The sequence below is a fragment of the Cryptotermes secundus genome, unplaced genomic scaffold, assembly GCF_002891405.2.
Source record: "Cryptotermes secundus unplaced genomic scaffold, Csec_1.0 scaffold295, whole genome shotgun sequence".
Classification (NCBI taxonomy): domain Eukaryota; kingdom Metazoa; phylum Arthropoda; class Insecta; order Blattodea; family Kalotermitidae; genus Cryptotermes; species Cryptotermes secundus.
The window spans coordinates 1,027,378-1,046,223 of NW_019729213.1; the positions used below are offsets into that span (position 1 = coordinate 1,027,378).

Here is an 18,846-nt window from a genome sequence, read left to right on the forward strand (position 1 = left end):
GCGGCGGCAGCAGCGGGAGGGATACCTCCATTCCCCCCCCCTGCGCCGCTAGGGCATTACAATTGGTTTTGAGGGAAAGTACTTCTGATAAGGGTGAACACAATAATTACATAACATAGGTTGTAAACTATGATATGTGTTATTTAAATAAAATAAATATTCTAAAATTTCAGTATCAACAGACTTCATTCATTTGTATGTAACCACTTGTTTCAATGAGCAAAAAGCTGGGCAGTTACAAAAGTAAACGTGGTAAAACAGTATTGTTGTTTAAGATTTGAGGCTTTCACGGCGGTGACTATGAAGAAAGCAGTCTTCTGGGATTTGGCACCATGTATATGTGGTGTTAACCAATGTTTCGGAGGATGGAGGCGATACGTTACTCCGAAACGTCGGTTAACACCACATATACACGGTGCCAAATCCCAGAAGACTGCTTTCTTCACTATCATTGTTATTGTATGATTCTCTCCTTATCCTGTACAAAGTAAAGGTGTCCCTTGTGTTTAAACACCACATCACGAAGATGTGCTAGGGACGTGATGGAAATCTTTGACACATTCTAGACCTGTGCTTAAGATGGAGATGAGTAATCAGCTTCCCAGACTGACCTCTTACTTCTGAATAAAGAGCTCCCAGTACCCAACAAATCCAACTCCAAGGGAAGAAAACCTCCAAAATAAGGAATTGGTAATTAAACCAACAGAGAAAGAAGTAATAGCAAGATGAAAGTAATAAGATAAACAGATACGAAAGGAGAATAATGTCCCATATGGAGTCTCATAAAATAGTATAGGAACAAAAGTAATTACTGTATTCAGTATTATTAAATTAATGACATGTTAAATAACTCTTGTCATAATGAAGTTCTTAAATGTGCACAGTGTTGGAATTGTACGATCAAAGTGTGTTGGTAATAGACAACCTTATGTAGAGTAATTTAATGCTTAGTGTCCTATTTTCACATTTGTTTTGAGATTGCCTTGTAATTGTTGACATTACATTATTTACACATGTTACAGGTATCATTCGAACTTAGTGAATATACAGCAGAAGTGGATGCTCTAGGAACACTGAGACTGCTGGACGCTATCAGAACATGTGGCTTAGAGAAATCCGTCAAGTTTTATCAAGCGTCTACTTCAGAACTGTATGGAAAAGTACATGAAATTCCCCAGACAGAAACTACTCCATTTTATCCTAGATCTCCATATGGTAATTAATATATAGTTTCATTTTCATTATTAATTAATAAATATGGAAGGTCGCAGGTTCAAGTCCTGATGAGGTCATTGGATTTTTTTCATTTGACCTAATCCTTCCAGCTGCACTAGGCCCTGGGGTTTACTCAGCCTCTAACAGAAATGAGTACCAGGAATTAATTAAATAATTTTCCCGGGGAGTAAAAGCGCGGCTGCCGCATAAGGCTGACAACCTTACCGCCATCTTTGAGCCGATTGTCTAGATAAAGGATCTTCAAACCGCGGGCCGCATGTGGCCCCACAATGTGACTTTATGCGGCCCGCGAAATAATTCTGCAGAAATGCACCAAGTGAACTAATTTTCCAGTGAATACTGGTAAATGTGATTCCGAGCTCATTGACCTGACATATTATACTGCAGTTCGATGGCTTAGCTGTGGAAAGGTTATTTCGCACTTCTTTCAGCTCAGGAATGAAATTGATATATTTCTTACCGAAAAAACCATCACGAACCACTTTTATCAGATACCAAGTGGCTTTGGAAATTAGTAGTTTTGCTGATCTGGTGAACCATATGAACCATTTGAATTTAAAGTTGCAGGGTGAAAATAACTTAGTATGTGATTTATTTGCACTTATCAAGGCATTCAGAGCAAAGCTGATACTTCTGGAAAGCCAAGTGAAAAATTGTAACTTTGTTCATATGCTATACTGTGCAGAGTTGCATAAAAAGGGTGAAGCAGAATTTCCTTCCTCGTTTGCAAATTTAGTCATTTTAGATTTGAAAAAACAATTTTGGAAGCGATTTGCTGATTTGGATGCCAGTGCTCAGGAAATTAGATTGTTTCAAAATCCGTTTGACTGTGATGCTGCAGATGTCCCAAGTCAAATTCAGATGGAAATTATTGAACTTCAGGAAAATTNAGAGTTCCATCATCCACATTAATTGTTTTACTATAATTTCTGATAAAAATAAGAGCATTTGCTGCTGCTGTCTGTTATCATTAATATATGATAATTTATTCTCACATACTTTGTATTTAGTTTATGAAATTCTGTGCTTTCAATAAAACTCATATACCTAGAGTTATTAATTTCTCATTTTATCCGGCCCGTTGAAAGTGCTGAATTACCTAATGTGGCCCACGTTTCGAAAAGTTTGGAGACCCCTGGTCTAGATAATGTGGGACCTTCAACGTCTCACAACCCTACGGGCCTTCACAGCCTGGTACAGGGATAGCTTTATTTTACTTTACTTTTTACTTTACCTTTTAATATTAAAGATAAATATTTCCTGGGTATTATTCATTCCATTCTTGATGTAGTTTCCCAGTGCTCTGCTTGCCACCTGTTTCTTGCTTCTTTCTTGCTCATCTTACTCTTTTGCCCTGATGATGGAGGCAATATTGTTCTCAGAAATGTCTGTGAACTTCTGCTGGACTACACAGCATTACATTCCTGAAGGTAATACTCTTTGAGCCACAGTGCTTTGCCTCTTTCTTCAACATATAGGGTGCATAACAAGATAAGATTTGTAAGAAATACACATCGAAAACAAAGGAAAGAGAGAACAAGAAAAAAAATAATTAGAATTTAAAGATTGATACATGGAAAGATAAATTAATAAGCAACAATATGATGAAATATGCATGTTTTAAGACTGAACGAAGAAGATTTTGACCATGAAAATCGAAGGAAAATTCCCAGGATGAAGAATGAGATCAAGATGAAAATAACAGATCAGTAAAGATGTCACACAGAAGGAAGGAAGAATATGGAAGGAAATTAAGGAGGAGGAGGATTGTGAAGACAGATAGATGCAGAGGATTGGTTGTTAGATGGCCCATATAAAAGTGGAAATGTAAAAGGAAGATGAACAAAAAAGGTAAAGTTGTTCTTGTGCTTAACTAATGAAGCACAGCACCATGAAGGCATACAAGAAGATTAAATTCAGAGATGCTACTCTTTAGGGTATGGCCTGAATGCAGCAGGGCATGCAGCGTGCATCACAAACCCGTTTGAATATATTGGCATGTCCTGGGACAGCATTTTGAGTGGAGCAGGCAGCATGCTGTACTAGCGTGGAAAAGTGCGTGCAGCATGCAGGTCAAACCAGTTTGTGTTTCAGTAGTGTTTGGAAGAGGCCTTTTGAGGAAATAATTTCGGAAGTTCAAGGAAAACCTGAAATAAGGCTCTCTCGCCATCCATTATACAAAAACAGGGCGACGAAAGCATGGAATGAAATTGCAGTAAAACTTGGGATGGAAAGTATTTATAATTTTATTTCATTATGCTCTTATGTTTTCACAAAAAATATGTGTAAACATGTCCATTGTTCATTGCTACAGAGGATGTTATTTAATTACATCTGACATTTGACAGAAATAGTTTACAAACATGTCTCGTACATTTCTTGCTATGAAAACACCTGAAAACGCTGAACGCTAGAGGTGTACTGAGGACACAGCAGCCGCTGCTCTCCCTGCCATAAAGTTGCCCACGCCCCGCTGCACTCAGGCTGTACTCTTATAGCCCAGCCTCTACACATTTTCAGGATATGCTTAAGTACATGGGCAAGTTCATTCTTATGTAGAGCTAATAGATTAAAAGCAGTAAAAAGGTCCACCCATTAATTTATAGCCAGAAAATGGTAAATCCTAAAGCAGTGTGGCTGCTAACTTCTGAGCCTTTTGCAGACCTACTGTATGCCAAAATTATATCCAGCCTACGTTATTCATCCACTTGATTTCATTCCACCATACAAGGGGGTACCCAAAAGAAACCGAACTTATTTTTTTTTTAACTTATTTATTCAAATTTTAAGCCCAAACCTTCAATCCCCTTCAAAGTACTCTCCACTTACACTAATACACTTGTCTAGTCTTTTATTCCATTTTTCAAAACATTGTCTAAATTCATCTTTTGAGAAGCTTGACAGCGCCTCCATCGTTTTTTCCTTCACCTCAGCAACATCAGCAAAACTTTCCTTTCATGTCTCTTTTCATTCGAGGAAACAAAAGAAAGTCGCACAGGGTAAGGTCGGGTGAGTATGGAGGGTGAGGAACAGGGGTCATACCATTTTTGGTCAAGAATTGTCGTACAGACGGCTGTGTGAGCAGGGGCATTGTCATGATGGAAAAACCAGTCACCCGACTGCCACAAATCTGGCCGCTTCCGCTGCAAACTGTTGCGCAATCCGTTGTTGCTCTTCCTTGATGATTTCACGAATTTTTTCAACATTTTCATGTGTTCGGGCTGTGGAAGGACGACCAGAACGAGGTTTGTCATCAATTGACATTTCACCGTTTTTGAAACGGGAAAACCACTCAAACACTTGAGTTTTCCCCATAGCATCGTCCTTGTACGCCGTTTTTAACATTTCAAGAGTTTCTGTTCCACTTTTTCCAAGCAAAAAGCAGAATTTCACTGCTGCACACTGTTCACAAAAATCAGCCATTGCAAAAACGACATTCACACAAAACAGTTGTCACTATAAACTCTGCCGAAACTAGTCCTTACCTTCTGAAGCAACGGTAGTCGGCTTATCAACTCAGGAATGTTAGCTCTATGCGCTCATAGCGGCAAAAAGCGGTACTACAAAAGCTCTGCCCACAAAAAAATTAGTTCGGTTTCTTTTGGGTACCCCATCGTACATCTGTCCAATTTCAATCACATTGAAATCATTTCACATGACAGTATCATAAGAAAATTAATCTTTTTGTGTTTCCAAGATATTCCTTTCCGGTTGGAATCAAGGACTTCTCTGCCGTCTTCTGGTGTGCCACATAATATTGCTTTTATGTCATCTTGTTATGACTTTCAATTTACTCAGAAACAGCTAACATATCATAGCTGTTGAAATCCATGCAGCAGATATTAATTAAATTCTGAATTTCTGTTGCAGCTTGTGCCAAATTGTATGGATACTGGATTGTCGTGAATTATCGGGAAGCATACAAAATGTTTGCCTGTAATGGAATACTTTTTAACCATGAGAGTCCACGAAGAGGTGAAAATTTTGTAACAAGAAAAATTACAAGATCTGTAGCAAAGATTAAATTAGGACAGTTGGAATATGTTGAGCTTGGCAACCTGGATTCCAGGAGGGACTGGGGCCATGCAAAAGATTTTGTAGAGGTAAACAGCATGAGAAGTATTAAATTACATGACGTAGAAGTTATAATGTACTATGAAGTGTGACAGATCTTAAATTGTGTCCTGTGAACAGACAGCTTTGAGTGAAAGTTCTGTACTATTCATTTGGCTCAGAAGCAGGCCTTTTGTCATGAGTTTCTGGACATTATCTGTCATCCTGTTTTGTATTTAAAATGCACAATATTTCAGAGGCAGCATTCTGTCTGTCTTCAGGTGAATCCTACTCAGTTGGGACTAATCAGTAGAGATAGTCTCTGTATCCTGGACACCAACACCAACACAAGATAACTGAGTAGTTTCACCTGAAGACAAAATGCAGCCTCTGAAAAGTTTTGTATTTAAAATAAAAAACAGGATGATGGATAGTGTCCAGAAACACAATAATTATATTAATATGCCATTGTCAGAAACTTTTAGATCTTTTAAATTAACTTTTGAATTCCATAAAATGTGGGGTATTTCTTGAATATCCGATAGCTAGATTGAATAGATTCATCATCCCAAGGCAGACTGTTCTCCATGGAGTTAGTAGGTTGGTACTGTGATGTTCCTTATTTAATGAACCTCTAAACAGTTCATAAACTAGTAGTTGGGAATCTGGTCCATGGAAGAACACTGATCATTGCATCAGTGTGTCAGCATTTTTTCATTATGGCACATATGGATACAGAATAATATCTATTAGGACACAAGGTCATGTTGTAAAGTTATTTGTATGTTTATCATATTTCTCATGTTTCATTATGACTTTCATTTATATGAATGTTTGTAATGTGGATATCACTTCATAGAAAAGGTGACATTTTAGGAACAAGGAACAAATGACATGCATTGCCGATGAATCAGACGTTGAGTCTAAAATTGTATTTTCTAAAAAAAAAAAAAAAACACAGCCTTTAACAGATTTATTAAAAACTTACAAATTATGAAGCATTGACAATGTAACATATATATATATANGAGTTAGTTGTAATGTGGCCATCGCCGAGTTCAGTTCTGAGTTAGTTCCGAGCAAGCCTACGAGCGAGTGTGTTATCAACAGTTCTCCAGACAGCAGACTACAGTTGGAGTATAACAGCCGTCGCGGAAAGAAGAACCGGACGTGTGTGTAATTGTGTAATTGGTAGTGTGTGATACAGTGATACGCAGCTCCCATACTGTAAACATGTAGACTACTGAAGACAGAGTGAACTGATTTGCGAATAAGGTTATAAATTGTGAAACCCCGCAACTGTGTGATAATTAATTGTAGCCGTTACTTGTAGGTTGTTGAATAAATCAATTAACAATCTCTACGGCGTCTTCAGTAATGAAACACGTTACAATATATATCAGCAGAAGCTGATGTGATAAAACAGAAATGAACAAGATCTCGCTTCAGTAGTCACATTTGATGAGCGAAAGTGTTTTAAATATGTTCAGATTTGAGAATTGACATCTCTGAATGCAAGTAGAGGAAGTATTTAAAGGAAACTGTGCATTATAAGAGTTTCCTGGAATTCTGTAGTTTGTAGAGTAGTGTAAGAAGGTAAGAATTTCTGCAATTCAAGACCATACCTCTGTTTGTTTCTTTATTTGTGATTCATTCACAGCTGGGGTAGGTTCTTGGACAGGAACATTTCTCTGTATAAATTCAGTTGAAACAACACTGGCTCATACAGATAGAATAAGCAAGTTTGGAAGGCTGTGGCAATGGTGAAGTAAGTAATTTTTGTGACATTATGCCCAATAAGTACTTCAACTTGTTAAAGCAAATAAATGACACAGTATTCACACAAATGATGTACCATGTATATCACATTTTATTGAAATGTTTCACAGAACTTCTTCTGTATATAAGATTTCAGCAAAATATGTCATTTCCAATAAAAGATACAGAAAAGTTCATTTAAGCTCCTAAGTACGAGTATAGTTGTTCATCAGGAGAATTAAAATGAGCAATACGTAACAATGATGATACACATGTAATAGAAGTTCTCTTTATCAAGAGGGCCTGAAAGATACATATTGATGCTAATTTTGGCCCTTAAGTTCTTGAAATAAACCAGACTAAGTAAAAATTGAGAGGTCTCAACAGAATTTAATCTTGTCATACTGTTTTTTGTATAATTTAACACACCTCAAAATAGGAGATTGAAAACATGCTGAAGGGAATTTTTCTCTTATTTTGTATTACGAACATCTGTAATATAAAGAGTGAACTGGAGTCCTGGTGGTGGTCAAATGAATGTAATAGAAACATTATTAAAGCCACTACACCAAGAATTCATCTTAATCCAACACTGAGGTGGCAGTTTTAGAGCAGTGCAGTTGGTATAGTGACTGGCTACAGGCTGGACTACAGAGAGGTCAGAGTTTGAATCCTGGTAGGGTCAAGAATTTTCTCTTCTCTGTGTCATCCAGACTGGTTCTGGGGTCCACCCAGCCTCCTTTCCAATGGGTGCCAGGGGTTCTTTCCCTGGGGTGTGAAGCTGACCCCTCACCTCCCACTAAGTGCCGAGGTCAAGAAAACTTGAATCTATACATGCACTCCCACATATGCCTTCATGGCATAGTGTTATTTAGTTAAGCACAGGGATTTCACCTACCTTTACAATGAGTGCAGCTGCTGTATATTATAAATTCTGAAGCTATTACATGGTTTTTGCAGGCAATGTGGCTTATACTTCAGCAGGATTCGCCAGACGATTTTGTGATCGCAACCGGTGAGACACACAGTGTGCGAGAATTTGTTGAAGCTGCATTTAGTTACATAGGAAAAGAAATTGTATGGAAAGGGAAAGGTGAAACTGAAGTTGGTCAAGAAAAGGACACAGGCATTGTTAGAGTGAAAGTGAATCCTAGATACTTCCGTCCAACTGAAGTGGTAAGTTTTTGCTCTGTTTACATAATTGTGGTGTTATGTATTTGTTTTTCAACTTCTTATATTGGAGTATCATGAGTTTGAATAGGGATAACTCATTAGTAGCATGCTAACATTAATTTTCTTATTTTTATAAATATGTAATTTAAGAACCCTTCAGCAATTACTTCATACATTCAGAAACTGCTTCCGCACTAGGTAAGAAAATGTAAAGTTATCCCTGTAAGAGGCCGTGGAGCCCCATAGGGTTGTGAGATGTTGAGGCTGCCACATTTTTTCTAGACAGCTCACAGACAGCAGTGAGGATGTCAGCCTTATGTGCCAGCCACCCTCTATCCCCAGGATGATTCCTGGTACTCATTTCTTTTAGAGGCTGTGTCAACCCTAGGGCCATAGTGCAGCTGGAATTATTTGGTCAATTGAAAAGTCCAAAGACATAAGGAATCTAACCTGTGACCTTCTGGCTTGTAGCATAGTGTCTAAACCAACTGCGCTACCGTATGCCACCTTCATATTAGGTAATCTTTACGTAAAATAGAGTGCTGTAAGTATTAATGGATTTGCTATTGGCAAAGAAGGAATTTGTTTCTTGGAACCCCCAGAAGAATACATAAACAGTCATGTCTGTCAATATTTATGACATATCTCTACTCAACCATATATCAGGTTCTAAATGGAAGAGACCGTACAAAACCTTACTAATAAAATGTGAATCTGGGCATTGGCATTCAGTTAGAACTGCTGTGTAATACTGAAATCATTTGTTATATGTTGTCATTAAGTGTATATCAAATTGGAATTGTTCAGAGTTACAGATAAAATAATTTAGCAGATGTTTTGTGAAGAGTCTATTATGCAAAATTTAGCAGTTTGTATTTGATTTGAAGTTTTCATAGTGACAGCATATAGTAAATGTACATAGGTTGGATAGAAAGTAATGGCAACACCTCTGTGGTTCTGAAATGACTTTATTACGTGAGGTAAACACACATTCCTTTAATATAATTGCCCCCCATGTGTACCACCTTCTGCCAAATTTGTGGAAGGCGTCATACACCATCAGTGCATCCACTTCTGTTGATGTTCAGCAGTGACTGCCCTACAGCACGAATAATCTCCTCTCTTGTGTTGTAACGTAACCCTTGCAGTGGTTCTTTTACTTCGGAAAAGAGATCATAATCGCTATCGGGTGAGTATGGCGGATGTTGCAGTATCTTCCATTGCCAGTGGCGAAGGAGATCCTTGAGAGCATAAGCAGTATGAGCCCTTGCATTGTCATGAAGGATGATGTGTTTTGTTGCCAACAAGCGTCATCACTTTCTCCTGAGTGCTGGATGAAGATGATTACGCAGGAAATTGCAGTAGTAGTCAGCATTTACTGTCTGTCGTTGAGGTACAGTGTGTTGCAGTATCACTCCATCAGTGTCATATGCCACAGTGAACATCACCTTCACATTACTCTGTGTAGGGCGCACTTTCTTTGAACAAGGTGAGCCAGGATGCTTCCATTCATTTGAATGTCGCTTGAAGTGCGGTTCATATGAGCGAGCCCAAGTTTCGTCCAGAGTGATAGTCCTTCCAAGGAAGTTGTCATCTTCCTTCTGGTACTGGTCCAACAAGTCCTGTGCAATTGCATCACGTTGCCATTGTTGCACCTCGGACATTGTATGGGGTACCAAACGCGCTGCAATTTTGCGGTATCCAAGAATATCATGCAGAATGTGGAGCATGGTTTTGTGACATATGCCTACCTCAGCAGCTAACTCCCACGCAGCCCATCGACGATCAACGTCAGCAAAGAAGCAAGAAGCTGAATTGTGTGGTTGTCAACATGGGGTTGTCCTGAATGATGGCTGCCTGAATGGCATCCCTCCCTTCAAAGAACAATTTCACCCATCGTGCCACTGTGCAGTATGGCAAAGCAGCATCACCACATGCTTTTTGCAGTCCCTGATAACAGCTTTGTGCACTACGACCTCGTGCGACTTCAGTTTTTATCCAGGAGCGTTCTTCTTTCATAAACATGTTCTTAGGGTGCTTGAACTGGGCTCCTGCACTTCAAGACGATTCACAATGTAACTCAATGAAACACAACCAGAGCCACTCACTGCACTACTTCACCTGAACTTCTGCTATCAGCTACAGACAGCACTAGTGCCGCCTGACGCACATCTTTCATGTTACGGTGGTGTTGCCACTATTTATCCAACTCTTGTATAAGGGGTGGGCATTTTCAGCCCTTGCACTGTGACCTACAGTGATCTATTGTCTTAGGTGATGAGCCATGTTACTGTGAAGTGAGTGTCTGATGTGTCAGGGACTATCACTATCTTTGTCATCAGGGATAGATGTGATGAATATTGTGTTCACACGCTATATTTATACATAAAACTGCCATCTGTCAGAACCTGGACATGGGGTACAGTGGATGGAGTCAGTCAGTGATGTCCTGATCCACTGCAGAGCATTGGTTGGTCATCAGAATTCATGTTGCTTGTCACCGATCATTGCAGACAAGTTTCTTTTGAAGTTCTGTCATCAGTTATGCTTGTGGCTGGGTTCCATGAATGGCTTAGAGGGAATTGCATATCTATGTTAAAGTTACTGGGGATTATCCAGATCTCAATGCCCTCCTTAACTAAGCTGCCTCTAGAGACGTAGAGAGTCTTTGAGATGTTGGACACAACCTTGAGATAAATGTTGCTGATTGCCCAGAAAGATTTCATTGCTTAACAGTCTTGTTATTAGCTACCTTATGTTCATTTAATTTATTACTGCATTTATTAGATCAGATAATATTCCAGATAAATGTTATAAATTAAATAAATACTTTATGCCATGAACATAATCATATGATGAGTATTTTTTTTAAGAAAGGGTGAAGAATTCATTTGCATTTACAAAATATGATACCTAGTCATGCAAGATGGCAGTTTGTCTGCATTTTGACTATCTTTGTCTGAATCATATTTATAATACTGTCAGATCAGTCCAGTGCAAAACTGTAGGAGCTTTGTATTTCTATATGTACTTGGGTCACATGTACTCATAATTCAGTCATGTCTAATAGTGTTAACATAGCATCCGGTATTAAAAAAATACAAAATGGGTTTTATGAAGCTTTTATGAATAAATCACAGCTGACGACAGAGAGACTCTTGTTATCAGATCCATAACTCCGTGGTTTTAGTCTGCAAGTGAACTGTACCAACCGAGCGACTGCCGCTTGTTAGTGCCAACTTTGGCAGATAGAGGGTGTTGCGTGGTCAGCACAATGGATCCCTACGGCCGTTAAGTTCGAGTTTCCAGAGCGAAGCCGCTACTTTTCCATTCAATTAGGTCCGCAATTACCCTCACGAGGCTGAGTGGACCCTGTTCCAGACCCACTACTTCTCAGAAAATCTGGTAGCGCCAGAAATCGAACCCGGAGCTCTGGATCTGTAGCCAGGAACTCTGACAACTAGATCACAGAGGTGGTCTTATCAGATACATATGCCTGCATCAAGTACATGAAACGCTCTGCTGGCACATTACCATGATCTTACACAGTTAAATTATGATTTTATTTTATCAAAAGATACAAGTGGTGTTGGTAGTAGCAACAGGAAATAAGTCATTTCTGGGAAGATTGGCTGGGAATAGAAATGCAGATGGATAGTTAGGTAGTTAATTAGAATGTTTGCTAGTTAGTTAGATAGTGACTTTGCTAGCCAGTTAACCAGTCACTTAATTAGTACTGCCAAAGCCTTATTTACTTCCTGTCATCACATCTGAGTGTGTAAATTCTGCTGGCACACATAATCGATACTTCACTGTACAGTTTTATTGGCAGTGTAAATGAGGATGACACTTTAAGGGAGGAGCAGATGTGCAAACAGAAATTTGAGGATGGGACTGGGGAGGTTAGTATGATTTTTTTGTCTTGCTTTTTGTGTGACATAAAGTAAACATGAAACTACACTTCCAGTATCTATAGTTATTGACATTTCCCTGAATGGCTCATCTGTTTGAATTTAATGTGTTGTTGAAGTAAGTATTTCCTGTCGATGTGTGATGTTGATTCTGGGTCTCTGGTGTTGTATTCAAGCAGTGATTCATACTTACTAATGTTCTGTCCTGCCCTGTTCTGGTTGCACAGTTAGTTGATTGGGTATTGTTTCTCAATCAGTGATGTGTAGATCACTCATGGCTCACAGATTAATTTGTGTCTGTCTACAGTATATTTTATTTGTATGTTCTTGGTTTATTTAGTTAACAGTTTCAGTTGCTTAGGCTCTATAGTGTCAAATGGGAATGAATTATGATTGGAAATGATTTGTAGGAAACAATTATGACCTAATTTGAGGTACTATCCCAGCATTTACCTTGAAGGAATAAGGAAAACATTACAACCTCATTTAGGGTAGCTGGTCTGTAGACAGACATTTGAACCTGGAATTTCCAAATACAAAGCGGGAATTTTAACCACTAAACTGCAACATTGGTTCAATCTGCAGTAGTTAACATTCTGTGTGTGTGTGTGTATGTGTGTGTGCATCTACCTGTCAGTCTATCAGTATGTCCGTCAGTTCGTCCGTACACGCATATATTGTATAGGAACTGGAGAAATTGTTGTATTGCAACTAATGACTTGTTTCACATATTGTTTTCTTTTATCAACTAAGCAGTTTGCAATGAACATTACAGTGGAACTACCATATAATGTTCCTCAATTTAATGTCTTCCCTCATTTAGTATTCACTTTCAGTGATCTAAAGTCAATAATCTCAAGAGTTAAATTACTGCCTTTTAAGATTTTGCTGCATTTAGTGTTCTAACTCACTACTCCCTAAAGAGACAAGTGGGGGTTTTGCTGCCCTATGTTCTTTTCTCTTCATCTTCTGTGGCGTTTAATGGTGTGACCAGCCGAGTGATGTATAAGATATCGGTACATAGTTTGGCCCCTCAAAATGGAGAGGTGGAACTTTGTTTCAGAGCCTAGATATTGAAACATTGGATATGTCTGACAGTTTATATTATTTAATTTGTCCTTGTGTTTACATTGTAGTTACAAATGTTCTGTTTGAATAGCTATCGTCTCCTTGATTTTATTTCATCATAAAGTTGTTTGTATGTAAATGTAAAGGTAACATTGTCACTGTGCTTAATTAAGCACCGCACCATGAAGACGTGAGGTGAGTGGCCATCATCACACTGTGGCCACTTCACCTCCTGGGAAAGAGCCCCTGATACCCATTGCGTAGGAGGCTGGGTGGGCCCCAGCACCAGTCTGGTTGCTGTGGAGAAGAGGGAAACAGGAAAACCTCTTGCCTCTGCCAGGAATTGGACCCTGGCTGTTCAGCATGTAGCTTCTTGGTATACTGACTGGGTCATCCTAACTGTTTATATGTAGTTATAATAGGCTCTGTACATTGTGAAACATGAGGAAATGGTCACCAGAAAACCTCTGTTTTGCTGCTCTGTAATTCAGAAGAGGTTGATTACCATGCTACTTTAAGGGCCGCGCCATGGCTCAAGCGGTTAGTTGCTGGCTTCCCACAGCGGTGGCCCGGGTTCAATCCTGGGTCTGGTCAAGTGGGATTTGTGGTGGACAAAGTGGCGCTGTGGCAGGTTTTCTCCGAGTGCTTCGGTTTCCCTTGCCAGTCTTCATTCCACCAATTGTTCCAATCAATCCATCCTTCTCTGCACGCCACCCATTATCCTCTTAACATGTCACCTCCTGCATAAGCTTTGCAGCATAATTGTCTGTCAAACTGCATTACGTTATCAGCCAATAAACTGGAACATACAATTTNATGTAGGTAGAAGATGTTCACATAGAATGGTAAAGTAAAGTTTGGGCTGTGCCATAGCTCAAGCGGTTAGTTGCTGGCTTCCCACCGCGGCAGCCCGGGTTCCATCCCGGGTCTGGTCAAGTGGGATTTGTGGTGGACAAAGTGGTGCTGTGGCAGGTTTTCTTCGAGTACTTCGGTTTCCCCTGCCAATCTTCATTCCACCACTTGCTCCACAATCACCTTCACCTATCATCTGGGGCTGGTACAATAGGCCAGAAGTGGCTGCAGTACAAGGGACTTAGTCCCACCCCACTAGCAATAAAAAAAAATACCATGTTACTTTTCAACAAGCAACATTGCAGCAACCTTTACAGGGAGCTTAACTCTCTAATTTCAAGTTGTGGATGATATAAGACAAACAGCAAAATGGAATGTATAATTTTTATGATGTGTTATTCATAACTTGATGGCAGGTTCATACCAGTCAGAAGGAATTCAAATTGAATACACTTCATGAATTTCCACAATTTATTATTATGAAATTGTTAATTGTTTTCTGGATATTAATATAAGCTTTTTACATTCACTAGGATCTGCTTCTAGGAGATGCCACTAAAGCTCGTGAAAAATTTGGATGGAAACCAAAGGTAACATTTAAGGTAAGTGATTGAAGGAAGATAAAATATATGTTATTGTGATCAGGTGTTTAAATTGTGATTATACTGTCATTTGTACCACTCTGTCTGATTATTTCTGATTATGGGACTTAACTCCACTCGAGAAAACCGAGATTAATGGCTGTGGGAATTTGTTGTGCCGACCACGCAACACCCTCTAGCCACAGAAATTTGACACTAACTTTGCCGACAAGTGGCAGTCGCTCGCTTGTTATAGTTCACTTGCAGACTAAAGCCACAAACTTTTTATAGGACTTAACTGAACTTAATTACTGGTTGAGTTACTAGATCAAAGCAAGTGATGCAGAAGATGGGCATGTGTTATAAAATAGACCAAGATTCTTGGAGGACGGTAAAGCCAAGGAGTAAGTAAGTAAGGAAATTATGGGAACACTGTTTCTTCTGTTTCTGGAGTAACAGGTCATTGAATATCCTAGTTAACATAAATTGCACTGGGTATTTGGGAATTCACAGTGAACAGTGATAATGATGTATTCCTATTTGTTTTGCTCACTTTTATGTAATTTATGTTTGCTGTGAAGAGACTTCAGAATGCTTCTCCAGTTCATGATTCATGACAAATGTTAATATACTAGTTTTATCGTAATTTCTTTGTTCATGGCTTAACCTTGCATCTACAGCTGTTTTTATAGTCATGTGATATCACAAGCAGCAGTGGGGCTGAACTATGCTCTGCCCTTAGTAAAATAAACATTATGGAATATTACTAAAAGTATTATGCATCAGCTATCGATAATTATGTTGGGTTTGTTAATGTTCTTGAAGCAGAATTCTCTAACCCACTTCATTGTCACAGTCATGTTTACTGAATAATGTTGAAAGTAACATCAAAAGATAAGCCTGTGCTGTAAGTACAACAAAGATTTGGTCAGAACTGGGTACGAAGGATGTTAACTTTGGAATCGAACATCTGATCAGAATCTAAACCAGTAAACGTCCGATTAATAATAATGAAGAATCCTTTTGCTGTGTTTCTTCTCCTTATTTTCCTTCTCTTGCTGTCCCTTCTTTAGCACTTTCCTATCATGTAGTGTATCATAAGTTAAAAAAATGAGTGTAAGGAAGCGGAGTGTCTACTGGTGGAATAGAGTAAAGATGCTGCACATTGGGAAGCATTTGAACTTGATTATGGAGAATCTGTTTTATTTATGACATGGATCAGGAACGCTGTCTTGTTCTAGCTAAGAAATCCCGTTTCCAGTGCCTGTGTTTCCTGTCTCTTGTCCCTCTCCCCGTAGGCTTACATTTCTATGCTCCCTGTGGCCACCTGTCTTCAACAGTTCTATGTACTTGTTCTTTACAGTCCTTCTTGTACATAGTGATAACCTCAAGCATATCACAGACTTAAATTTCTCATATATGTTAATATTTAATTTTGGTTTAACCATGTATATCCAGCTAAGTGTCATATAGTTCTCATATCTGTCACTTCAATTCTTTCTTTGTCTGTGTCACTCCATCTTCAGGTTTCACTGCTGTGTTTTTACCATTAGATAAGTAAATGGAGAACAGTCCTTGAAAAGCTAACAGTTGCTTAGTTTGTGAAGAAATTCCCAGCTTTTTATGGAACCCAGTGGTTCATTACCATGTTCACGAGAGCCCAGTCAAATTAGTTTGTCATATGCCTTCTCATCCTGCTTCTTTAAGATCTGTTTCATTATCCTCCATCTGTGCCAACTGCTGCTTTAACAAACATTTTTCATGATTTAAAATGTAATCGTTTTACCAAAATATATGTAAGTTTATATAAGTTGTAATGTGAGATACATCGGATGTATTAGTGATATTATATTTTGTTAAAATTAAAGTGTAAAATTGGTTTAACAACAACAACAACAACAACAATAACAAGAGTGAAGAGGAGGAGGATGGTGAAGTTGATGAAAACCTGTAGGAACAGGCATAATGCTGATTATTCAGTTCAGGTCAGCTCAGTTCTTTATTTATGTACTTGCTGAGCTCAGCAGCCAATGGCCAATTACAGACTCAGCAAGAATACAAGCAACAATAGAAGTAAGACAACACAGGACAAAACGAACAGAAGACAGCAAAAGAAAACAAGGAAAAATGAATCAGCTAAGGCATTTTACACTCAAACATAAGTTATTAAAAATATCGGTATATTTACAAACGTTATTTGCAGCAGAAACACTTTGGGCTGAAGGAGCAGCTGAAGTTGGTAAAGTTACATATGTTTTGAGTAGGAACACAAATGCAGACTGTTTCAAGGACAGAGGGTCAATATTTAGTGCCAGCAAAGTCATTTATTAAAAGCAAGGCATCAAAGTGATGGCACCTGATATGCAGTGTCTGCAAATTTTCTTTTTATGCGCTCAGGTTTGTTGGAATCAGTAATTGTAACAGTTCTGGGCAACAGAAGCTTGATATTATGAATAACGCATATAGTGATTATGATGTATGTACAAATATGTGTTAAGTTTTTGCCATTCTTGTGGAACTGTTGTAAAAAGAAGTGTAATATCCATTGGCCATCATGGATACAATTTTAATTTGTCACATTTCAAACAGATGCTAATTAATTGTGTATTTTGTTGTAGGAGTTGGTGAAAGATATGATGGAATCAGATTTGGAATTAATGAAGAGGAATCCAGTTGCATAACAGCTCTTAAAATTGCATTTTCACTAAACGTGATGTGTCTTGGGTGAATGAATGCATACATATACATGCAAAACTTTTACCAGATGCCTGCTATGGTAGGAAGAGAGTTTTCAGTTTCAGAAGTGCAGTAAATGCAAATAAATCGTTGTTGAACACAGTGGACACAAAGTTACTTCTTAGAAGTGGTTGAAAGTATAAGCACAAAAGACACTGATTTCTTTATATGGTGTTGGTAGATAAGAACTGATATATATTCTGCATGAGCTTGCCATGTTTTGCATAAAACATTTTAGTGATAAAGTAGACATGATTCTGAATTCATTTGTTAACATTTTGACTCCTAGCGGCACTTCTCTGCCTACCCAGCGATTTTTTGCTGTACGGTAGCTTTCTATGGTATTTCATGACAAAGATGCAAGTAGAAAGTGCTCTACATGCATCTGTGGATTCACAAAAGGTGCACAGTTTTCCAAGAGAGGATAAAGCTACTTGCTCCAAGTGCGTTCTGAGGGGGACTATTTTTCAGGTTTATTATGGTATCCTGGATAAAATCCTGGGAAATGACACCAACCTTTGATAGGAAGCGAAATTGTGAAGTCGACTCCTATTAATACTGTAACGTGTTGCGTTACTGAAGACGCCGTAGAGATGGTTAATTGGTTTATTCAACAATCTACAAGTAACGGCTACAATTAATTATTACACAGTTGCGGGCTTTCACACTTTATAACCCTAATTGCATTAATCTGTTTACACTGTTGCGGGGTTTCACGATTTATAACCCTATGCGCAAATCAGTTCACTCTGTCTTCAGTAGTATACACGTTTACAGTAGGGGAGCTATGTATCACTGTATCACACGCTCCCAATTACACAATCACACACACGTCCGGATCTTCTTTCCGTGACGGCTGCTATACTCCAACAGTAGTCGGCTGACTGGAGAACTGTTGATAACACGCTCGGCAACTGTCACTTTATAACTCTCCTCTGCGACTGTTACTTTACAACTCGGAAATGTCTTCGGCGATGGCCGCGGTATAACTCGACTTGGCGACTGTTACTTTATAACTGACTGGTAGCTGCTGTGCAGTTCCCTTATATATCCACAGTGGTGCCTGTTGCGGGCCACGTCACAGTAGGAAGCGGTTCCTCGTTACCGTGGCACGTTGCGTAGCTACCAGGATGCGGGGGCTCGGCTATCTTTGGCTCCGCTCGGCTCACTTCGGCTCCGCTCGTGACGTCACCGCGTGGAGAGTGGCGGGGTGATGATTCGCCTATTACGCGAGCGCTACGTTCCCGCTACGTGCCGCTGGGGAGGTAGGGGTCAATATGTCACACTGCTCCCTCCTTAAGGCTGTTCGTCCCGAATAGCCTAACGGTGCATCCCGTTACTTTTCTTTGGAGGCTGTTCTTTTTGTGTCTCCTGGTATTTGGGCTACTCCTTGCAGTGATTGTTCTCCGGCAGTTACAACCGCTCCCCTCTTGAGACCTGCTCGTCTCGAGCGTTTTCCTTTCAGCTTGCCAGAAGAT

At 39.1% G+C, this 18,846-nt stretch overlaps 1 protein-coding gene across 3 annotated transcripts in view; it reads left to right on the forward strand.

The window, feature by feature from the left end:
* The window catches only part of LOC111865397 (GDP-mannose 4,6 dehydratase), a 40,345-nt gene extending 22,353 nt beyond the window's left edge, over window positions 1-17,992 (forward strand). For all 3 annotated transcript variants that reach the window (XM_023853381.2, XM_023853382.2, XM_023853380.2), the window contains 5 exons: window positions 1,023-1,215; window positions 5,107-5,339; window positions 8,008-8,223; window positions 14,585-14,653; window positions 17,251-17,992. In XM_023853381.2, the coding sequence (XP_023709149.1) occupies window positions 1,023-1,215; window positions 5,107-5,339; window positions 8,008-8,223; window positions 14,585-14,653; window positions 17,251-17,313 (774 nt within the window). In that variant the 3' untranslated portion in view covers window positions 17,314-17,992. The remainder of the gene's footprint in view (window positions 1-1,022; window positions 1,216-5,106; window positions 5,340-8,007; window positions 8,224-14,584; window positions 14,654-17,250) is intronic.
* Window positions 17,993-18,846: the final 854 nt, after the last annotated feature.